This window comes from Alosa alosa, chromosome 2, assembly GCF_017589495.1.
Source record: "Alosa alosa isolate M-15738 ecotype Scorff River chromosome 2, AALO_Geno_1.1, whole genome shotgun sequence".
In the NCBI taxonomy this organism is placed as follows: Eukaryota; Metazoa; Chordata; class Actinopteri; order Clupeiformes; family Clupeidae; genus Alosa; species Alosa alosa.
Genome location: NC_063190.1, coordinates 2,686,484 through 2,711,866, shown reverse-complemented (window position 1 = coordinate 2,711,866; position 25,383 = coordinate 2,686,484). Strand labels below are relative to the sequence as shown.

The 25,383-nt window shown below is 41.4% G+C and overlaps 1 protein-coding gene across 1 annotated transcript in view; it reads left to right on the top strand.

Annotated features, from left to right (window-relative positions):
- Nucleotides 1-212: 212 nt before the first annotated feature.
- Nucleotides 213-25,383, top strand: part of drd2b (dopamine receptor D2b) — a 35,802-nt gene continuing 10,631 nt past the window's right edge. Inside the window, exons 1-6 of the mRNA XM_048238159.1 lie at nt 213-825; nt 19,881-20,175; nt 21,629-21,738; nt 22,162-22,298; nt 22,698-22,897; nt 24,356-24,442. Of these exons, the coding sequence (XP_048094116.1) occupies nt 19,903-20,175; nt 21,629-21,738; nt 22,162-22,298; nt 22,698-22,897; nt 24,356-24,442 (807 nt within the window). The 5' untranslated portion in view covers nt 213-825; nt 19,881-19,902. The remainder of the gene's footprint in view (nt 826-19,880; nt 20,176-21,628; nt 21,739-22,161; nt 22,299-22,697; nt 22,898-24,355; nt 24,443-25,383) is intronic.

The following is a 25,383-nucleotide window of genomic DNA, read 5'->3' as shown; positions in this document are numbered from 1 at the left end:
TCGCTCCGTGCGTCTTGGATACCCTATGCCTTTGGGGTAGTTATGCAAGGCAGGCGCTGACGCCAGGCATATGAACAGCTGGTGCTTGTTGTGACAAATGCTTAGCAGCCACCAAGGTAATCATCTGAGTCAACTAGATGATGCGCTCCTCAGATCTGTGCAATGGGACAACCACTTATTCTAAATCTAACGACACGCTACCTAAAACAACAGTTCTCACACTTTAGCAGCCAAAATCTTCTGATGTGTTATGATGCAACTGACACAATCATTCACAGCACTAGATTTAATAACGTAATCTGATTTTAAAAAGTTAAATGAGCGTTTGATGGTAGCCAACATCCTAATTATGAAACCCTCAAAACCATCGATTGCATTCAACTCCGCCTCCTTTTAGCACCTGCACATGCACAATTAGGTAACTACCGTGAGCAAAATTGTTGTCGTGGTGGGCGAGGGTTGTTCCAGAGAACCAGTGGCTCAACAACATATGTTTCAAGAGAGCTGCTTGTTCTTGTGATGTTCTCAAAAACAACTTAATACTTCTTCACATTTTGCTTGAACTTGGTCTTCAGGGTCTCGTTAGAGTGAGTTATCAGAAGGAAATTTCATGCGTACGCAAGCAGAGCGGAGAACTCACGAGCGCGCTTTCCTGTCCAGGAGGCAATAGGCTGTGCAATGAAGATTTTTTAATGTGTTTTTTACCCTAGCTTAAAACATTTAAACGATGTACGAACGGCGGGAAGTGAGTCTTAAATTGGGCTGGATGTAGGAAGCAGAACAAAGACTGGAGGAAAAGGAAAACAACAATCCTATGGCTTGAAGGTAGGCTGTTAAAGTACTAAGTGCTTTTTAACCTCCTCCTCTTAATAGCTTACAATTTTGTGACATTTAAATTACATAAGTGATTGGCTCTAATTAATCTAATAGCTTATTTGTCCATTAGAACAATGAATATGGACTTACATGATTGACAAAATAGTTTGTGCTGTGAGGTTTGCTCGTGGGCTATAACACTGTAATAGTAAAGTCATAATCAAGGTTGGCAATTAGCTTCAACTACTTATATGACGTGTATGTGTGTGTGCGTGTGTGAATGAGTGAGAGAACCTACGTGAAAATAAATGGATAGATACAGAGAAATATAACCGGGGCACGCAGGAGTGCTGGGTGTGAGTGTCATAGATTAGGTGATATGGAAAGAGAACATTCATCTACTTATTTGGTTGTTTTTGGCTGCGTCTTGCACATTAATATTATCTAAGAAAACATCTGATAGGTTCCCGTTCACAACACAGAAATTAAGATATAAACAGACACATGGTGTAATTTAGCAGAACTATTCCTATACGGGTAATTCCAGGCAAAACTGTCACATCCATAACGCCAACACAAGGCCATGGTATTTAGTTGGCGTTATGGATGTGACAGTTTTGCTAGGAATCGCCCTCACACAAAACCCTTCAAACCAATTGTTCAGGTTTTTTTTTTATATAAAGAGCCATATCTTTCCTTCTGAACCCATGAGCATTTCATTGATAGAATCTGTGCTGATAATGTGTTTATATCAGTGCATTCTTAGATTCAATTCAGCTGTGCTGTCTAACTGCACTTTGTGTTTTGATTATGAGGTGCCTATTTTTAGCAGTAAATGTGATACTTAAGATGCCTTAATCCATTGGACTCTAGGATATTGACATAGGATATTTGTTACTGATACTGAAAGGGCTTGTTGTAGAGCTCTAAATCGCCTTATGCCTTTCCTAAAGCTAACACTGCTGTTGTAACACAGTTGTTGTAACAGTGATGTTTGTTACACGTAACACAAGAAATAGGTGTCTTTGTTCACACAATCCTTCTGTGTTGTAGTTTTGTGCAGCTTTATATAAAACCATGAAAGCTCTCTCAAAGAAGAGATGGGAAAACCTTTAAATGTATCAAAGTTGATAGAAATTGAAGCAATATGTCAAACTGTGCAGTACATGTATGTCAGATATGTAATATTTTATTATGGTGCAGTGTCAAACATGTGAAGAGAGTCTGAGGTTCTGCAGCATGAAATTGTGTCACACCCCTTTCAAGGCAAACCTTCTCCATCAATTCAGTCTTCTGTATTACACCAGAGCTATTCTCTCACTTACGCTGCAAGTAAATATATTGCCAATGGCAAGTGTTTTTTCATCATAAAGTTTTAATTCAAATTTACATTTTAATGAAAGTTATATCACCTTTTTATGAAAATGCACAGCAACAGAAAAGAAAGAGCCACTATTTCATTAGAATAATTAGTTATAGTTTAAGATCCTTGGTCGTCACATGATCAATTTTGTATGTAGTTGCTTAGAAACAGACAGTGGCTCACCTAACCAATTCCCCCCACTGTTCAGTGTATGTTTATTAACAGATTCTAGAGTGTCTTTCATGAATGATATTTTAAATATTGTTTCCCCCTCAACCTCGTTATGCAAACAGCTTTTATTAGAGTACCGCCTGCACAAGAACATTCATTAAGAGCAAAGGCATTTGAAGGTGCTCTGATTATACTGATAAGATGCATATGTATGCCTACATGAATAATTGATTAGATGCTATTTTGTCTGTGTTAATAGGCATTATTATATAGGAGTTATTGGTCGTTGCTTAGTTAAAAGCTGTCAGATTGAGTGAATAGAGCCTCCTGGCGCATCATAAATGGAAAAATCTCTGTTTTTCTTTTATCTCAATAGTCTACTATTGAGGACCACTGTCTTAAAATGGCATGCATATTCTGTGCTCTCGTCATGATAAAAAACCACTTCTGCTTAGTTAATGAATGTTAATGTGAATGTGAATGAAGAGGAGCATATGAATATTTTCCAGACCATTTAAGGGCAGTTATTACTTGTGTTATTATGTTTCTCTGCTCTATGGGACTTAATATTTAATATTTAATGTGTGAAGCTCTCTACTGTAGAGAGTTTAGATGAGGCTGACAGGAAGGAAACCGTGGTAACTGAGATGATGCAATGATCCTGTGTCCCAGGACAGTGAGAGATGCAATGGAAGAATAGAAAAAAGCCTTCCGCACGCAGACACAAAAGGCCAGAGACAGACATGGAGATGAGCGGGCGTAGCAGGCGCAGCTTCAGAGCGTGTGCGGCATGATCTCCTCCTCCTCCTCCTCCTCTTCAGAGGTGTCAGCGCAGCCTGGCGCTGTGCTCTTGCTCTGGGCTCTGAGGAGGGCAGCGCACTGGTGCCTCGCCTGGCCAAGCAGGCACCAGTGCAAGCCATGATTATGGCACACTCATTTGACCTGCTTGCATAAAAAACAAATGCGTGCCCCACAGCCATGTGGCTGCTGCCCACCCCTCCACTGACCTCTGCTCTGCACGGACGGCCTGCTCTTACTTCAGACAATGCACGGGGCTTTAGACCATGCATAATTTCCAAGATCATAATCACAGAGGAGCCTGAATAAACGCTGTCTCTATGATAACCATGCTTCAGTTACCACAACACAAGCTGCAGGAGCAGTTCTGACCATGAACAGTTTGTACTATCTGCCTACTTCAACTTGGCCTGGCACTGGCTTCCTGTTACTCCTGACTCCTCACTGTGCTTAGGCTGGTCTGGAATCAGATTCTTATTGTTAGGGGGATGTCGGTAATCAGCGTTGATCCAAATGATATTAGAGCCTAGGAGCTCTTTGCACTGGACACTGAGAGTGTGATATATGAGCTGGGAGGGCAAGGCTGGAGAAGAGACTGTATCAGAGCACCCTCTGTCTGGTGCTGTGGCAGAGCGTATTTTTCCTTGAGATCGGCTTGGGAGATCTTGCCCTCATTAGAGACATTTTCTCAGAAGAGTCTTTTCCTTTTACATGCTGAATGACATGCTGAACATGTTTTTATGATAGTCATTAGTCTGTCATTTGTGATGACATACTCCCTGTGATCTTACACAGCAATACCTGACTTTCCACATCTGTTGTTTCAGTCTTCTCTCAGAGGTCTTAGGGGGAGTATGTTGGAGTATTCTCTGCCGTTTTACTTGTCAATTAAGTATACTTAACTATTATCTCCATTCACAGAGATAATACTGTGCAGAGTGCATACTTAGTAGAAGTAGTTAATGGAGTGCTACTTTAATACAGTACATAAAACCAAGCCTGGATGTACAGTAGGTGGACCCTATCAGGGTTCAATTTCCCCAATGCTCTCACATACAGGATTGCACTAAAGGTGTTTGGCCCTGTGAATGCACAAAGCAAATGGACCATAGGCTAGGCCTGTATGTGAACCTGGAGCAAGGAAGTAATAAGTCATGTCTTTCCACTGCTGTCATGTTTTGAAACTTACAACCTAAAAAGCCAGCATCTGATTGCAATATATCTCAGCTTCTGAGTCAGGAAATGTGGCTTTTGGCTGATAAATTGGTACAGCCCTGGCTATATATTTTCAAGTCAATGACAAGTAGAGTTTGGTCTATTTGTTGACCATGATAGTGATCAAATAAACAATATCTTTTTGCTCTCCATTTTGGTTATAAGCTGCAGACTGAAGATTGATTACTTTACATCATAAAATGAAGGGAACACACAAACCTTTTAGGGACATCAGCGTATTTGCCATCTACCCCAGAGTTATATAGGAGGACACACAGCCTTCTGTTCTCTGAGTGTACAGTACAGTAACCCAGTCGCACTGCACTGGAAGTAGGTTACACCAACCTAGCTCCCAGAAGTCACAAAATAAACTTCCTAACAACTCCACTTACCGTATTTTCCGGACTATAAGTCACACTTTTTTTCATAGTTTGGCTGGTCCTTCCTCTTCATGACACATTTTTTGACTGGTGCGACTTATACTCCGGTGCGACTTATAGTCCGGAAAATACGGGTACATGTTGTGACTTGTGTACCACATTTACCACACGCATAGAAATAACAATGTAAAATGAGACCCAGCAATTTTCTAAGCAGATATATAGACATACTTGGAACTACACTCTCATGTTGGCAAAACATCGCTCTTGAGTGCAGTGATCGCATGCAGCAGCTGAAAAACCTTTTTTTAACTCATGTATATAGCAGTGCTTCGCCAACATGAGAATATAACTCTAAGTGTGTATCTGCCTCGAAAATTGCTGTGTCTCATTTTACATTGTTATTTCTACACGTGGTACATACACAAGTCACAGCTTTTTAATAGCATTGATACAGCTATCAGCAGCCTAAATGGAATTAAACACAAGCCCTAGCTCCATAGCTCCATTTTGCCCAATTAAAATAAACCTATTCAGCTGGGTCCATAAGCTGGCTTGCTGCGCTAGTGTAAATGATCATAATTAAAAAACAGGAGTGCAGATGTGCTCTTCAATAAGACGGCGATGCCTCACACTCATCTTCATTTCTGCAAGCTGCTAGACTTGACCAGTCAAGTACCCTGTGTTCATGATGCCCACTCATTCACTATAGTGCACTGTGAAGTGAATAAATGTATGATGGTTATTCACTATGTAGTGCACTTTGTAGTGAATAAATGTATGATGGTTATTCACTACTGTATGTAGTGCACTATGTAGTGAATAAATGTATGTCCTGAATGAGGGGCCTAGTTTCTGTTCACATTCTCTGTATATATTATACAGGGCCTTTAGCCTCTGTGAAGAGGTCTCGGCTTACTGCTCTGAGAGGAGCACTCTTTTGTATGTTACAATGGCAATCAATTGGAGGAGTTCAGATAGCAGACCTATCGGAAGTGTCTGACACTGGGACTGGGGTGATTAATTTAGCCCTGGCCAACTCTATAGTCTCAGAGGCCATCCCCATTCACAGTGAAACATTGCCCTGGTGGCTCCAAACTATATCCTTTAAAGGTCACAACACCGTATAGCTGAATGCCGACTTATTCATCTAGTCCACTTCAGTAGTTTTCAGTAAAGTTTTCATTGAGGAAAGTTTTCGGTGTCATTGTTGGAAGGCATATAAGCAGAGGCGGACAGAGTACACAGCTTCATTACTTGAGTAAAAGTACAGATACCCTTTGCTAAATTTTACTCAAGTACAAGTAAAAGTACAACAGTCAGATGTATAATTCAGTAAAAGTACTTGAGTATCAAGAGTACAAGAGTAGCCTACATTTTCTAAATATCGCATTACTACTGCCACAGTGCTTACATTTATGTACAGAAACGTCCTACATAGCGTTATGAAAAATGTTAATGTTAATACCTTGGAGAATGTAAAAGGAATTGAAAGTAAAATCAAGTCATTTTCATCTTTTTACCATGTTGCCAGGGATGGGCAGTATTTCTAATACATGTATTTAACATACATATTTCAAATACAAAATACTATTTTGTAATTGAAACACTTGAAGCAAAAACTATCATTAACTTGTTCAAAAAATTGAAATAGTCTGGCGAGGTGGGGCCACAGGTTGGCACATTCCCGGTATGGACCTGCTGTGTCTTCATCCATTGTTTCGTCCGTGGTTTCGTCTCTTATCTAAATCTGACCATGGAGTTGACTTTGGCGAAAAGCTGAAGGTGATTGCTGATAGGCTGTCCCAATCAGTGGCGCCTGCACAATCCAATCACGTTTGAGAGGGAAACAACAAATTGAGGGTTTCCGAGATTTTTCTTTTTTCCTTTTTTTTAAGTAACGGGTACTCACGGTTATGGATAGAAATGTAGTGGAGTAAAGAGTACAATATTTGCCTCTCAAATGTACTTGAGTAAAGTCATGAGTACTCCCCAAAAATGATACTCGAGTAAAGTACAGATCCCTCAAAATTGTACTCAAGTACTGTACTCAACTAAATGTACTCCGTTACTGTCCGGCTCTGCATATAAGGCATTGTCTTGATACTCAATTAGTCATCATTGAGTCACTCTGGATCAATCAAGGATATTCCTTACTATTTGCAGCCCTCACAAGTATGACATTACGTAGTTCAGATACTCTTCACCCTATAAGCAACTTCCTGCTTTAATCTGATCATATTCAAACCTAACTCTATTTACAGGTCATGTATGTTATGGTGCCTCCATTGACATGCTGTCATGTTTTGATGACTTATTCCAGCTGTACAAAGTTAAGAACCAATGTGTATGGAATATAATATTTTATCTTGAGGCATGTTTACAGTATATTTCACAGTGGTTATATCTTTCTCTGAGGTTGTGTGTTTTTTTCCTCATCCAACTGTTCCTTTGATGGATAACACTTGAATGACCTTACAAACCCAACAGCCTCATCAACCCCCTTTTCCGGGAATGTAGAGCAGGCATGTCCCTGTGATCCACAGGGATTTCAGACAGGAAAAAAGACGGGGAAATGGGATGAGGGAAAAAGGCTTAATTCAGGTTCATTTCGAACTAGCCGCTGTAGCAGGGAAATGCCCTTAACACTCAACCCAACGTGCCATCAGGGGACATATGAATATCATGCCGGCCCTTTAACTCTTGCCACATTTCCTTTGCTCGGCAGACCAAAAAAGATCTGGCTCGAAGTGGAACTGGAAAAGGCTGCCGAGCCTGCTCCCTGTAAAGAGGTGGCGGGCTGCTGAGGAGAGCTTTGGTTGTTAGGAGCGAGCATCTGAGCAGGGCTTTAATGAGCTCAGCGGAGGCTTGTTGAAGACAGACGCTCCACACTTTCCCCAGTGGCTGTAAGGCCATCAGAGAATAGGCTGACAGATAGATCAATGCACCGCGCGGATGTGGCATCACCACAGCACTATCACAGGGCTATCACAAAGCCCTCTAACGTAACGCAGTGGTGTGGCCTGCTGTTTTTCGACCAAAAGGGCTCTTATCCGCAAGGACGCCGTGTGTGTGATAGAGCTGTGACCTTTAGCTGATTTTATGGATGAAACAGAACCGCGCCGAAACCAGATAATTACTTTTCCTCATGGAAGTAATTGGTAGATTAAATTCAAATGTGGGCCTCTTTGCACCTTCAGGCATAGAGGTAAAAACCCTTTGCCCATCTATGAAAACACATTTATTTTTTATCCACAGCTTTTATCCTTAAACTTATCTTTGTACCATCAGCTCTGATACACCCCCCCACCACCACCACCACCACCACACACACACACACACACACGCACGCACGCACACACACACACACACACCACACACATTATTCAAAATGTCCTCTTCTCCTGATAATAGAGAGATTTCAATTAAGAAATCCTCTGATGATTGTGCTGATACTGATACTGTATGATTACTATGTTGTGCTCATTGTACATATATGAGATTTGGGATGTAAGGGAAGCTGTGAAGAAGCTACATGCTGTGGGTGGCTGTGGTTGCTGTTGTTGTGGTCCTAGCTGTTGCAGTTGTTTAGCTAATGAAGTGTCCAGTGGCAAGGCCAGGTAATTTAAACGTCCAATAACCTTGGTACATTTTGTTTCAAAAAAGATGACAGCGACTCTCATTACAGTCAAGTTATAGCTCCTATTACAGAGTCATTGCGAGCATTAAAGTATAGTTTGCATGCAGCTACAGTACCATCCTATATCACATCTTTAAGTGCTGGCCATTTTACCCCTTGTAATAAATCACCATAATAGTTTTAGATTCCCCGTCGACGTGGCCTACATATGCATTTTCTAATTTTACCCATTGAGCTGATGTGGCTGAAAGATAAACTCCTTTATTTATGGATTCACATTGGTGCAGTAGAGTTGCAGGTTTACCTACTGTTGTTCTCTTCTTGTATGTGGAATAGACGGATGAGTAGGCTATTCTAAAAAATCCCTCAGGGACTTTATCTCTGCTCTGGATTTTAAGAGCAAAATTACCATGACAACAGAACATTGCTCAAGGCAATAATGTCATAGCCAAATGACGTATTTTAAAGGACTTGTTGCAAAGGGTCGTTCACGCCAGGAACAATAACTATAAAGATAAGTATAATTATAAGAACATTACAGCCCATGCTGACCAACGTTAGAGAAAGTCTCTTGTTGCGTTGACAAATGTGTTTAGTCTAAACTTTTATGGATTTTATCGTTCTCAAAATTGCTCTGAAAGTGATCCTTAAGGATACCGTTCTTCAAGTTGTTATGGTTACAGTTCATGTATGGACGTTGTCATTTCTATGATCTAGAATGATACTTATTTTTGTCGTTATTGTTATAGTTCTTGGTGTGAATGGCCATAAATGCACTATGGACCTTTTTCACACCCTCTACAGTGCACAGGGTTCTCCCTCCCTGAGTTGTTCTCTGTGTGGCAGGCACTGGCCCCAGGCTGGATGATGCAGAGCCTTTGGCCACACAACTGGGCCGTGTTTTACAGTAGCAGGCTCGGCCTCCTGTCTCCTCTGGTGCTGCCCATTAGAGTATTATGTAATTGCGTTATGCAAATCTTGAAGTGACCCATGGACGTTCAGTCGCTGTAGCAGACGTGGGAGGATCATCTCCAGTGCTGAGTTTTGGTCGGGTGGGTTAAAGCTTAAGGTGCTGATAGAAGATATTTTTACAGATGATGCTGTGAGAGCTGTTGTCTGCTGTCCTCACTGTGACTGTGTTTCTACAGGCTGACAAGGAGGAATACCACCGGGTTCTGGGTTAGGTTGTAATTATGACATAGTCAGTTGTGTGTGTGTGTGTGTGTGTGTGTGTGTGTGTGTGTGTGTGTGTGTGTGTGTGTGTGTGTGTGTGTGTGTGTGTGTGTGTGTGTGTGTGTGTGTGTGTGTGTGTGTGTGTGTGTGTGTGTGTGTGTGTGTGTGTGTGTGTGTGTGTGTGTGTTTGTTTGTGTGTGTGTGTGTGTGTGTGTGTGTGTGTGTGGTATTTTATGTGTGCTTGACATGCTTAAGTGAGGCTGGTGATGTCTGGATAAAATCACCTTGAGTATTCGCTTGTATTGTGGTACCTGAAATGAAATGGAAAGCCATTAATTCATTTTTATCGTAAATGCCACAAGATAAGCCACAGCATATAAACTGCTTTATCCTGGCCCACAGACAGTACTACTGAGCAGGCCATGGTGGTGGTGATGGTGGCCAGTAACAGTCTAGCAAAATACTCATAGCTACAGTACGACATTCTGCCTTACAGCAGTACAGATGAAAAAATAATGTAATGCTTACAGTTAACCTTTATTAATAGGTCAAACATTGCTTCAAGCCAGAAAATATTGTTCATAAGACTTAGGGCAAGCAAAGCACACACAAGCATTGTTTTTAATTGTTTCTGTTGTTTATTGTTTTATGTAATCAATATGTAATTATATTGTAGATTGCGTTAAATTTATTCAGTAGACTCTACATACCGTATGCCATATTACATTGGCTAAATCAATTGAGCAGGACCTGCAGTGAGTGTAAGAACTAATAGAATTGTGTCCTTTTACTGTCCTTTTAGTAAGATAATAGGTAGTGGACAGAGCAGGTTTTTTTTTAGATTTTAGATACTTTATTGATCCCCAAGGGGAAATTCAAGTTCTCTGCATTTTACCCATCCGGAGGTAGTGTACAACACACCCACACACACACCCTTAGAGCAGTGGGCACACTAGGAGCACACACACACACACACACACCCTCAGAGCAGTGGGCACACTAGGAGCACACACACACACACAACCAGAGCAGTGGGCAGCCCTTAATCCGGCGCCTGGGGAGCAGTTGGGAGTTAGGTGCCTAATCCGTGGATGTGAATGTGGGAGAGCGCTATTCAATCACTCCCCCCACCCACATTTTTCCTACCAGTCAGCGATCGAACTGGCTACCTGAAGTCCCTAACCAGGAGGCCACGGATGCCCACTAACAGATGCCCAGTTCACATTACTGGATGCAGAAGCCTAATGATGAAGTATGTGCTGGTGTGTGGAGAGAGGACGTTCGTAGCTGGACTCAAGTTCTCTTTTGTAAAGTAGATTTGGGGCTTTTTGCCTGTATTTACAAGTGAAGTGTGAAGTAGAGAGAGAGAGATGGGGTGGGATCGGGAAATTACTGCAGCTCGGATATGAACCTGGGTCCCTGTGGGCACTCGGACCTGTACATGGTATGAGCTCTGTCAGCGACCCCCCTGGACTCCAGTTCTTACCATGTACTTCTGACATAACCCTGTACTCTCCTGCCCTCGGGAATCTCCAGTCAGGAGGCATCACAATAACATATGACATTCTGGGACAGATGTACGTACATTTGCGAAAGTAGCGTTATCAGCGCCATGGAAAAAACGCAGATTGCGAACGCAGTAATACCCAAGTGTATGTCGTATTTATCAAACTTAAGTGTAATCTGCGCCTTTCTATGCCTTTCTCCGCCCCCTACCACAATTTACGAAGGTCCACAACTGAACGGAATAGCCTATGTACAAGCACAGTTGAATGAAGTTAACTGATGACAGCATTAAAAAGAATCAAACGTTTAGCAATCATGATAAGATGTCAACAAGCAGGGAGATCATGAAGATCAGTAGTTCTACTCAAACTACTTGTGCACGTAGGCTATGGAAGATGGCCTATTTGGCCTATGGAAGGTCAAATCTAGCAAGTAGGAAAGTTTAAGTGAATGACGTGAAAGTGAAAGTAAGACATTCAAAAGGCCAACGAGAGTTAAGGTTGCTTTTGATAGTACAAAAACTGGTGCTCTAAATAGCGATTCTGTTGTCTTTGAAAGGTTCTCTTATTGACGCATTGAACTGCAATTTGGATTTACACCTGCTTTTACAAGGCGGAAGTATTTAGGCGCAGAATAGACGAGCAATCTTTGTACATCCCGCGGAATACATAATTAGGCGCTCCCACTTTCGCCTGCATCCTCCCATGACTGCATATGCATGACACGAAAAACGCAATTTGCCATTTTCAGCTCCTGCAATAAGCAGTTTGCGCTTTTACATCATTGCGGCCTGTTTGTACATACCTCGCAACAATTTTACACACACGTTGCGAAACAAATACGTCTGAAGTGGGCACAAAAGCGTTAACCTTTAACCTTTCTGGTTTCCCTTGGTGAGGATTATACCTCTACGCCGTCCACTTTCTGGAGATTGGGATCTGGCTCTCCTAGCATCTCTTGTCATGTTCTCTGTGTGAAGACTTCAAGCCCATAGAGCAGCTTGCTCAGGCAATATGTCATAACAAGAGCCCTTGAGCAAGCAGGAGCTGAACCCAGCAGCGCTCGGAGACACTGGCCACGAGCTGAACTGTCTCAGTCTCACTTACTGAGCGCCTTACGCCATGTGTGTTTAGGCCACAGAGGTCGTGCTATGGTGCCACTCCAGATGACCGATGTCGTTACTCTAGCCGATGGCTCAAGTGGCTACAGCATTTGCCAGGAAGCACCTTGGACATGGATAATGATGTCAGGCAGCATGAGTGCCCTGCTCATGCGACGGGGGCCCTTAAGTCTCTGGACACTAGCCGAGATGAGTGGATGGACGCTCACTCTCTCTCTGTCTCTCTCTCATGTGTGTGTGTGTGTGTATGTGTGTGTGTCTGTGTGAGTGTGTGTGTGTATGTGTGTGTCTGTGTGTGTGTCTGTGTGTGTGGCCGTCTGACTGGACAAATGAAAGCAGACAGAGCAGGGGCGTCAGCAGGCCAAAGCCAGATCTGTGGCCCTTGAGGCATAGCTAGCAGAATAAAAATGTGTCCTGTGATGTGTGTGTGTGTGTGTGTGTGTGTGTGTGTGTGTGTGTGTGTAGGTACTGGTGAGTAGTGTGCATGTAGTAATGTAGTGTGTGTGTGTGTGTGTGTCAGAGAGAGTGTGTGTGAGAGAGAGAAAGATCATGAGTGAAAGGCAGAGAAAAAGAGAGCCCTGAGAGTTCTATTAGTGACCCATCACAGTCACTCAATTCTGAGGTATCATGTGACCGGGGATCCCAGCCCATAAACCCAATAAATTGGCTTTTACTCTGATACTTCAGACGAGATCAGGGGACCAAAGCAGTGCCTGTCCTCAACAGGGTCGCCCAGGCATATTTTAGGCATCGCAATGTATTATTCAGAATTGTACATTAAATCCATCATAAATATCTTAGAGATCTCCCCAGTCCAGCAGACTGACGACAGTTGACGTTTAAAATGATGAGGTCTTCAATAATTAACATTCCTTGTGAAAAATCATGCAATTACTTATGTAACTGTATTTTATTTAAAGTAGTCTATGTAGTGGATATCGTGTATTGTTTATAACTGATTAAATGTTCATGAACCACAGCTGTAGCAGATGTATTATTTCAAAGATAGAAAGATTTTACAATAAAGTTCATAGCTATTCATCATAATCATAATTATCACCCAATTTAATCATTATCATAGTTATCACCCAATTATCACCTAATTTAGAGATTTAGTGAGATTTCTTTAGTCAGATTTTCAGTTGACTGACTGTATAAGTGGGCTTATTATGACCGCCGCGCAGCGAAGATATAGGTTTAGTCAGATTTTCAGATTTTCTTTTTTCTTTTTCGCATGGCCACTTTTCCGTCAAGGATTCCCGGGACACTGAAAGACCGGGGTACACGAAACTTGGTGGGCATGTAGCCCCACATGGATAGCATGGAACCATCATTTTTTGTTTTAATCTGTAGCCCCCCCGCTGGACTGGACCCCCAAAAGGAGGGTAGGGCAGACACAGTTTTCTGTGAATATCTCGAGAACCGTAGGGTTTAGGAGGACCACCTTTTTTTCGTATGTTAATCTTAAGGGGCCATGTCAACCCATTCCATAACCAGTCATTTCATATATAGCACCACCTAGTTAAAAACAAAAAAGTAAAAATGAGGTGTTGTAATCGCAGGTATCTGTGACCTAACATGGTCAAAATTGCACTAAATTGGAAGTACAGGATCATTACGACACCCTCTGAATGCACGCCAAGTTTCGTGGAATTCCGTTCATGGGGGCCATACAATAAATTAATTTATGTTACTGTACACCAACTGGCCTGTAGGTGGCCGGACACAGTTTTCTGTGAATATCTCGAGAACCAGAGGGCCTAGGAGGACCACCTTTTTTTTGTATGTTGGTCTTAAGGGGCCATGTCAACCCATCCCATTACCACTTATTTCATGTATAGCGCCACCTAGTTTAAAATTAAAAAGCAAAAAATTAGGTGTTTTAATCACAATATCTCTGGCTGACATGGTCAAAACTGCACGAAATTGAAAGTGTAGGATCATTATGACACCCTCCGAATGCATACCAAGTTTCGTGGACTTTCGTTGATGGGGGGCCATACAATAAATTAATTTATGTGTACATTTAGTGACCGTACACCAACAGTTTTCTGTGAATATCTTGAGAACTGTAGGGCCTAGGATGACCAATTGTTGCGTATGTTTGCCTCCAGGGGTCATGTAAACCCATTCCATATGCATAAACAGATACACACGTGCATAAACAGATACACACGCACACACATACATTCACAGTAATCAATCAATTCAAGTATTGAACACGTCAACATTTTTTTCAGTAAGTGTACTTCCAGTGAGGCTATTTGCATGAAATTTTCACCAGACATTAGTATTAACTTAGGTAATCCACACATATAAAAATTCCAAACATTAATGTCCATAAGTAGAGTTATGAGTAAAAAAATGGAATGCCACAGGTAAAAAATATTGAACACGCATACTGAAATTTCTTAAATACTTTGTGGAAAAGCCATTATTTGTAATGAGAGCTTCAACACATTTCCTGTATGACTAAACTAATCAGTTGCAGTATTCAGGTGTGATTTTGGCTCATTCTTTTAAACAGATAGTCTTTTAATATTGAAGATTCCAGGGGTCCCTCTTGTAAATCCTGATCTTTAGGTAACTTTCAAAATTTTTCAACAATTGGATTACAAGTCAGGGCCTTGATTTCCTTTCTCTGAAACCAATTGAGAGTTTCCTTTGCTGAATGCTTTGGATCATTGTCCTGCTGGAAGGTCTAGCCATGTCTCATACTCATCGTCCTGGTGCAAGATTCTCCCAGGAAAAATCGCTCCTTCAACTGTGTGAAGTCTGCCAGTACTATGAGATGAAAAACAGCCCCACACCTTGATGCTTCCACCTCCAAAACTCATTGTTGGTATGGTATTTTTAGGGTGATGCACAGTGCCATTTCTCCTCCAAATATGGTGTGAAGTATGACATCCAAAAAGTTAACATTTTCTCTCGCCTGACCAGAATACATTCTCTCAGTATTTAATAGGCTTGTCCAAATGTTGTGTAGCAAACTTTCAACGAGTTTCGACATGTTTTTCTTCAGTAATAGAGTCATGCGGGGTGTGCGTGCATAGAGGCCATGGAGCTGGAGTGCATTGCCAATGATTTTCTCTGTAACAATTGAACCTGCTGCCTCCAAGTCTTTCTGGAGCTTTCTTCAAGTGGTCCTTGGCTCTTAGGCTACACTTCTGACTTCCTGGTCAGAAATCTTGTGAGGAGATCCTGTGCATGGCCGATTGATGATGCAGTGATGTTCCTTCCACTTGCAGATAATGGCTCCAATACTGCTTACTGGATGATTCTTAAGTTTTGAAATGCATCTGTAACCAGTTCCATTGATATGTTTTTTGATATGCACACACACAGGCACATACACAGGCAAACACACGAGCACATGCACGCGCACGCACACGCGCAACACACACACACACACACACACACACACACACACATAAACATAAACATGTACACGCACACATGCACACAATTCAAGAATTTCTCAGAAGTATGAACAGGCAAGATGGGGGTGGGGTTGTATAAAATGTATTTTACATGTGAAATCTATGAACTAATCATGTTTTGGTGTTTGTTGTCTAGCAGATACCAGTGAGAATTGAGTGTGCATAATGCAATTCAGTGAGACAGTTAGAATCAAATATGCCTTTCAGCGTGATTTTTGTGGAAAAAATGTGCTGGACTGGGCGGCGGTCATATTTTGTACCGCTCTGCGGTACATCTAGTTTTAGTAGTGGTGTGCTTGCCTTGGCTTAGTAGCAGTTCCATAGTCATGCCCTCCATGTCGTGCCTACCTAGCAGCGGTATTTATGAGTCATACCGCATGACCTGCTATTGCCTTCCTCAGGCCCTGAGTCTTGCTTCAGTTCCACAACTTGCCAGATTCAGGAACTTCAAATTCTAGGAACCAGGATCTACCTCCAGGACCAATAACATTGCAAACACAGATCATGAGTAAAGTTGTTAAATATATTCCGTGAAATAAAAATAACTCAGACCTTTGTTATTTAAATCTGTCCTTTTTGGTCACTGGGATGAGCCAAAAAGTAGATTATCTTCCTGGTTTATTTTGAATAATCTCAAATCTATTTGTCTCATCCAGGTCTCTGGCTAGAAAAGGTCTTGTCATGGCTGTATATCATGGCATGCCATGGCAATAGACAAAGCTATTCAACTAATGCAATTAATGCAACTGTTCATTGCATTAAATGCACCATGTAGTTCATGAGTCCATACACATTTAGCACTGTGTTCTACTGAGCTATTCATCTGCTGACAGATAGTGTTTCTCCTCTTTATTCTAGTTCCCTTTCCTTTTCTATCACAGATGAACTGCTTCCCTGCAGATTAACACATATTGTATCACAAATTAGCTGCTTCCCTGCGGATATTAATGGCACTCCTCAGTGTTAGGGCTTGTTTCAGCCATTGCATTAGATTTGATCTCATTACCTTTAATGTCTTTTAACACACCTGTACCAGTCCGTTATGAAAGACATTGCTCTGTTTGCTTCTGTCCGGGGGTTTTGCATTTTGTATCAATTTTAGATGTGCTTGGTTTAAACTCTGCCCCGAATAAGTATACATTTAGATGTGCTTGGTTTAAACCCTGCCCCGAATAAGTATACATTTAGATGTGCTTGGTTTAAACCCTGCCCCGAATAAGTATACATTTAGATGCACAAAGGTCATTGAATTAGTACTCATAATGGAACACATAGTCTGCACTAGCACACATTTAAGTGTCCAAGGTATGTAATGGGTGCTTCATACATACCCAATGGTTACTATATCCTAGTTAATTTGTTATTTGAAGCTAAAAAGCAAATATTCCAGATCTACAAATCAACGACCTTCAGGAAAGAAGTTACAGGGGACAAATTGTGCCTTCATTAAGACAAAGTGCCAAAGACTATCGACTGGCCCCATGAATCCTGCTGGTAATTGCTACCTGGCAGGGGTTGAAATTACCTATTTTCCTCTAGTCTATTGTTGTGAGCCTGTAATTCTTGTGTGCCAATATTTTAAGACATTATTTCCCATGGGTAAGGTAGGGATTCCTGAACCATACCAATCCACTTTGCATCACGTTTACATTATGTTTCTGTGGGAATATTAACCATGAAATAAAAGCAGGAGTTTAATGTATCTTACCATAAAATAAAATCTAATTTAGCTTTTGAGACTGACTCCTTTTCTGTCTACCTCTTTAAGATGGTGCATGTGTATAGCTATTGTATTTATTTGACCTCTGTATTTGTTTTCCTTACATTGTATTACATTGTGTGTGGCTGTGAGAGAGAGAAAGAGGAAGAGAGAGACAGGTGACTGTGTGTGTGTGCGTGCGTGCGTGCGTGCGTGTGTGTGTGTGTGTGTGTGTGCGTGCGTGTGTGTGTGTGTGTGTGTGTGTGTGTGCTTGTGGTGGGGGTGATGGAGTGCTGTTGGCGACAGGACTCGATAATGGCTTAAGGCATTTAGAATTACAATTTGGGCTTAAAACCTCCAGATCCCGCAGAGGTGAGAGTAGAGGCTGACAGGGTGAATTACACCAGCCGTCTGTCCCAACCTCCACACGTGAGGCAGGGCGAGTCCAGCATATTCCCCCACTACTACACCTACGCTGGCATCGTGAAATAAGAGCATTGTTACGGCACAACACAAAGCCATAACGCTGTACTGTTACGTCAGCATGATTGCTACCAAACACATAGGCCTGCTTTCCCAAACATGGATTGCACTTACTAGACTAAATGACTTCAATGGAGATTTCTATTGAAAACACATGTGAGAATTAAGTTCCTTACGAATGAGTACACCAGGAAATGTCTATCTCAAGTCTTACTCATTTACTCATGGCTTGTTGGTAAATGTTAAGGGTTGGTTGTTAGCACATGCAGGTGGGTTAACTTGTGTGTCCAAATCTCTTGCCTCACCTCATCTGGCCTTGAGATGAAAAGCTCTTAACTTAATCACTTGCACCTCTGCAAAATGCCATGTAAAGGTCACCACGAAATAAGAACAGACTTTCTGGCACTATAATGTCTCCATTGTATTGTGTTTAAAAAAGATGGGGATATTACAGTCTCGGGGGTGGCTGCCTACAGAGTCTGACTTTTAATGGTACAATAAAAACAGATGGAGTTTGTGAAAGCATGTGAGATTTGTGTTCGTTGCTTGTTAAGAGTTCGGGTCTCATACCGTTAGGCATTGGGGAAATGATTCTCAGGACAATGCTGGTCAATAGGGAAGCAAGCATGTCTTCCTCATAAATAAATCAATTTAAATGCTCGATACACACTTTTGAAATTCAAATGGAAATTACCTGGCCAAATGTAGTTCAATTTAGTTGTGAGATGACTAGTTTATCAGTGAGGATGCTGAGCTGAAATGTGGCCCATGTTCAGTCAATGATGTATGGAGCAAAACAGCCACAGATTGTCTGAAAGAAAGAAAACACATTGGTTGAAATACCAGTCTTCCACCATGGCTGTACAAGGCCATTGATGTTTTTTTATTTGTATTTTATATGTATAAGTTAAATAGCTTTCTTGTTGTGGTCCCATATCATATGCTACTTTATCTCTTCTCAAAGTCAAAGTCAAAGTCAAAAAGTCAGCTTTATTGTCAATTTCTTCACATGTTCCAGACATACAAAGAGATCGAAATTACGTTTCTCACTATCCCACGGTGAAGACAAGACATATTTTACCAATTTAAGTCCACAGACAAACATAACATTCAAGTAAACATAATAATGAAAAAATAAGAGCAGCAAAATTTGGTTGAAATTGTGCATAGACAGTCAATAAAATACTAGTGCAAAGTCAGGCCAATAAAAGGCTTGGGTAGTTCTGTTTGACCTAAGTAAGAAAGAAAGTGGCATAGTGGTGCAAGTTATGTAAGAGCAGCAGAAGTGTTGTGTTTTCAGGACAACAACAACAAGTTGTAAAGTGTACAAGTGTGCAAGTGGAGTAGTGCAGGCGGCCATTGTGGGTCCAATGTCCAGGATGTTATGGAGCTGAGGGTGGAGGGGGGAGAGAGTTCAGCATCCTTACAGCTTGGTGTATGAAGCTGTTGGTGAGTCTGGTAGTGCGGGAGCACAGGCTTCTGTACCTCTTCCCAGAGGGCAGTAGATCAAACAGATTGTGAGCAGGGTGACTTGCATCACTCCACAATTTTGGTAAGCCTGCGGGTGAGGTGGGTGGTGTAAATGTCCTTCGGGAGGGGGTGAAGCACCAATAATCCTTCCAGCTGTGTTCACTATATGCTGCAGGGCTTTCCTGTTGTATTCAGTGCAGCTTCCGCCCCACACAGCGATACAGCTGGAGAGGATGCTCTCAATGGTGCCTCGGTAGAATGTGGTCATGATGGCTGGTGGAGCACTTGCTCGCCTGAGTTTCAGAGGAAGTACAGGCGGCGCTGAGCTCTCTTCGCCAGTGATGCAGTGTTGGTGGTCAGGAGAGGTCTTCACTGATGTGCACCCCAGGAATTTGGTGCTGCTCGCTCTCTCCACCACAGCACCGTCGATGGTCAGTGGCAGGTGTTGGGTGTGACCTCTCCGGAAGTAAACAACAATCTCTTTGGTCTTGCTGACGTTCAGCAGGAGGTTGTTGTCCCTGCACCACGTGGTCAGTGGATCTCTTCTCCAGGTTTTATATGTATAAGTTGAAGAGTTATCTTGTTCTGGTTCTTGCTCTTCTCCAGGTTCTCTGTCTGGCTACAGCTCATGGATTTCCTCACAGAGTATGCCTACAATGACACGTACTATGACAATGGGACGGTCAACGGCACGGCCTGCCAGCCCAAGCATCCATACAACTACTATGCCATGCTTCTCACGCTGCTTATCTTCGTCATCGTCTTCGGCAACGTGCTGGTGTGTATGGCCGTCTCCAAAGAAAAAGCCCTGCAGACCACCACCAACTACCTGATAGTGAGTCTGGCCGTGGCCGATCTCCTGGTGGCCACACTGGTCATGCCCTGGGTGGTCTATCTGGAGGTAAGCTTGCTCGCTCAGTGTTGGAACACGGAGTCAACTTTACGAAGCTGGCTCCCTCCGTTTCTTTACGACTGCAATAAAAAACATATCTGAACTGAACTGGCTGGAAGATGATGTTGTAAACCCCGACATCATAATTTGAACAGAATTAATTGAGCTTGTACAGCTTAGATGTCGTTCCCAAGTGATTTATGGCTTTTGTGCATCCTTACACATTAAATGGAAATGCTGATGTAATCTTGTTCAGTGTAACTAAGATACCAAATACTAGTAGTACAACTGATTCAAGGTAATTGCATCCAGTGTTGGTGACAGTTTCATAAGGCCCTGGAATTATTCAAATAGCATGTTGTAGGCCTGTAGATGAAACCGGTTGTTTGCTGACATGTGCTATGATTACATTGTAAATTCTAGGCAACAGATTAAATTACTTACCACTTTGCTTGTGATTCAAATAAATGTAAGATGCTTCTCAATGGGATGACACCATTCTGTCCCCACAATTTTTAGCCATCTATCCCTGTGGAGGTTGTATAAGTTATTTAAGGCTTTGTGGATTTGGCTGTTTGCACACCAGTGAGTTATGATGCCAGTGCAATGCCACACGCCTGGTGGAACTACAGGAGGCACATGCGGTGCATGTTATGCTAGCTTGTCAGTAATTCATAGGGTTATTACACGCTAGCGTCAGATCAGAAAAGATTAGCTTGCCAACTTGCTCGTATCAGCGTGATAGAAAAATTGTTTTCATACATTGTGATTTTGTGCTGAGCTTTCGATCATGGATGTGCATACTAGGAAGAATTGTTGTTAAAGTGTCGCCCCATGTCTTTCATACTTTTAAAGGGCCATCATAGTTGGCCCCACAAGACTTCCTTTTTGACATTCCATATGTTATCTTAATGCAGAGGAAGTAGATTGGGAACCAAATAGAATGTTCAAGCATTGTTTTTGTTTTTATTGTTGAAAGGGTCTATACATTACGACCAGATCCCCTTTTGTTTGGTATAGGCTACTGTGCATTTGTTCAAATCTATACGTTAATATCACCAGTCCTGTTTTGGCACTAAACATGGACTCTATTTGTAGAAGCATGTGCAAATTGTTTTCATAGCTTGTTAAAGTTTCGAGTCTCATACTTTAAGGCATCATGCTGGCAAGCTACCTTAATTATGCCAGTCCTGTTTTGGCACTAAACATGTCCTCTATTTGTGGAATCATGCAAGTATTGTTTTCATAACTTTGTGAAAGTTCCAGGTCTTATACTGTACCTTAAGGCATTGGGAAAATCATTCTCAGTCAGGACAATGCTGGCCAATAGGGAAGCAAGCTACCTTAACATTCCATTCTGCAGGTGGATGCACTTGTTCTGACCTCTGTACTCTAACAAACAACATTACTTGTTCTGGCTCTAAACGTGGTCTCTTCGTTTTTGTGTGTCTTCATGTTCTAGGTGGTGGGAGAATGGAGGTTCAGTAAGGTCCACTGTGACATCTTTGTCACTCTGGACGTCATGATGTGCACTGCCAGCATCCTTAATCTCTGCGCTATTAGCATTGACAGGTAATCCTCCGCAGGAAAATAAAATCAATATGAAATTAAAAATGTTCTGTGGTCTTAGAGAGGCTGTGGTGCATTAGTGTTCAACGTGGCCCTTTTAATGAGCAATATGGTGGAGAGAAGGATCCATGATGGTTTGGTTATGAACTCAAAATAGGCAATAATGTGTTATTGATAATTCCATAATCATCGCTCAGTCATCAAGCAGTGTCACACATCCAGCTGTTTACAGTGCAGAATATGAAGCAGATATTGATGTCCATGCCCTTTTCATAATCAATTTGGACACTTAGCTCATAGATTCAGCACAGTGTAAATTATATGAGCAAAGCAGTGTGAAAATTAATCAGTTTTTCACAGGCTCATCACTATTTTTAGCCATAGTTTGCCTAGAGTCGTTAAATGCATTTGATGTTACACCTGCAGGTATACCGCTGTTGCCATGCCAATGCTGTACAACACAAAATACAGCTCCAGAAGACGAGTCACGCTGATGATCTCTGTGGTTTGGGTCCTGTCCTTTGCCATATCCTGCCCCCTATTGTTTGGGTTAAATAATACAGGTAATCGACAACAAGGAATCTCAAAGAACATTTAAAGTAGCACAATGCAGAAATTCCCCTTTTTGTCAATTTACATCAACATAGTGGGTACCAATTTAGCACTAAGGGGTTGACCAATTAGTTTAAAACTGACAAAGAGTGTTGTGCTCCTACCCACCACAACAACATTAAATAGTATAGTGCAGTACCAGGCGTTCCTGGCAGAAACTCCATTGTCTGTATTGTCAGTGTAGCATCAAAATGAGAGTGCACTTCAGTCATTATTTGAAGGTGAAGGAACTACATTATGCTCCTTTAAGGTCCTTTCACCTTTTTTATATTCAGCCATCTGTCTCCAGTATATGGATGGGAACAGAGTTGTTTAACAGAGTTGTGCAACTCGTGTATATTGTCTTGCAGCGACTCGAGATGGCGCGGTGTGTGAGATCGCCAACCCGGCGTTTGTGGTCTACTCCTCCATCATGTCCTTCTACGTCCCGTTCATCATCACGTTGCTGGTGTATGTGCAGATCTACGTAGTCCTCCGCAAGCGCCGCAAACGTGTCAACACCAAGCGCGGCTGCCAAGCAACAGACATTGATCCTCATGCCACTCCCAAGGTGAGAGGCCATCCCCATCTCAGCCAGTGTACGGGTGTGTATTGTGGGCTCCTCGAATGGATGTGTTTCTTTACGTTGCATTAACAGTTTGGTTGCATTACCACAGAATCAGTATCACTATGTATTGGGTGGTAGTGGCTCCCATAAATTTGGTACTCTGTTACTTAATGTGTGTGTTCCTTGTCATTTGTGTTTTGTCTATGATAACTAGAAGCCTAATCCAGGTCTGGTGCTATGAAGAAAATCAAAGTGCTCTGTCTAACATAACATAGAATTTATGTTCATGTACAGAATTTATATCGCTGACAACTGAAGACATGCACTGTGCTGAATTCTGTTATTTTGTCCATTACTTTAGGAGAATGCCACTGTCTGGTTTAGATGCTGAGCTTTTAAACTGTTATTGTGTCTTCTGTGTCTTGTGGTGCCTGCACAAAAATAGCATTAATGATCAGTTTAGCCTCCTGACCTTTGACCTATCTCTATATTGATTTTGGCAGCATACCGTCATAATTGCCGTGATAAATCAATAGGTTCAGTTGACTGCCTTGCTTTTTGCCTGTTTGAAGTACAGTTAAGAACAAAATTATTCAACCCAAAATATTGATTTAATGTTGTTTTTTTAACCTGGTGACATTCTCAAAGTAAACGGTAACACTAAAATAAGGGGCTACATGAAATTCTGGGGGAAAGGATCAGGCATGCAGTGTGCTGAGAGACCTACCCCAAAAGATGACATTGGACCATTAAACTACACAATGATCCAAAACATACAGCCAGACATGGCAATAAATGGTTAACTGAGAACAATATCAACATTTTAGGGCAACCTAGCCAGAATCCAGGCCTCAATCCGTCAAAAAAGGGAGCACAAGGCCAGAGTGATGGCAAAGAATCGTTCCTGCCTCAAATCCCAGATTGCTGCCAAAAAGGTGCGGTCTAGAATCATTGTGGAGGCATGGAGAGGCATGGTAGATATTAACACTTTTGAGAGCTGTGAATGCAAATACAGATGTTTCCACTGATTATTTAAAAAGGGTATGAATAATTTTGGACATGCTATTCCATTTTTTTTTTTTTTTTAAAAAAGATGAAAATGCTTCTTTTTTGATTCAATATTTCTACCACATTGTCCTTCAACCTTTCGCCATGTGGCAGTTTCATTTTCAGTCAAAACAAACATATTCGTCAAGAGAAAATCAACATTAAATCAATATTTGCCAGGGGTATGAATAATTTTGTTGTTAACTGTAACTGTACTTTCTTTAAATATATTTGAAATAAGACATGTCTTCTAAGATTACTGAAGTATCCCCGTCTCATATGAGAATATAACCAGTCCGGTGGTTGACAGATTTGATTATCTTGGATATGAAATGTATTCTTTAATTTAATCTCCTGTGTTATTACTGAATTTAGTTCTCGAAAGATGTGAACTGTATGTCTCTTCTAATTCAGGACAAGTGCACTCATCCAGAGGATGTGAAGCTATGCACAGTAATCGTCAAGACCAATGGAACTATCCCCAGCAATAACAACAAAGGTGTATGTAAATGTGCCTCCATTTGACCTATAACCCAACATTTATGTGTACAAAATTGCGATGTAATTTGCTTAAGTTCTTCATCCACTATCTTGAAATCTCCTGACTTCTTCTTATTACAGTGCATGCAAATGCACTATATTGTTATTCCTTAGACTTCTTCCGACATATTATTACAGTGCATGCAAATGCACTGTATTGTTATTCCACAGGCTTCTTCCGACTTATTATTACTGTGCATGCAAATGCACTGTATTGTTATTCCTTAGGCTTCTTCCGACTTATTATAATTTTTTTACAGTGCATGCAAATGCACTGTATTGTTATTCCTTAGACTTCTTCCGACTTATTATTACAGTGCATGAAAATGCACTGTACTGTTCTTCCTAGGCAACAACAACTTCTTATTCTTATTATTATTCCGCTTACCACTCCGTACGCAATTTCTCTTGAACAGTTTAACTTAGAAACTTCATTCAAACTTTGTAACGTAGGTATTCAAACGGACCAAGCTGCTATGTCTTTTCAACTTTGAAACTTTTATACTTTTTAAACTATTAAAGAAAAACTTTTTTAAAATCCCCATAGACTTAACATTGCTGATTGTGACATCATAATACGGCCGTTAAGCAATTAGAATCCTATGGCAGGTGTTCAGGCCACCTGGATCAACTGCCAGTCTCAGGCTTTAAGCATACAAACTGGCCTTATTAAGACTACACATCCTGTTCAACTGCTTCCTCTGCCAAAAACTGTTTCAAAATAAAAGTCCTCACTACAATATTTCACCAAAGATGGTTGATTAAGAAGATACTTCATGAGAGGCCATTTCCTGTCCCTGGAAATTTATGCAAATAGGGTAGCAGTACATGCCTCTCTTTTTAACATTGAGGTCTATGGCCGAATCCAAGAATTTCCCAGAATTTGTCAAAGCCTTATTTTT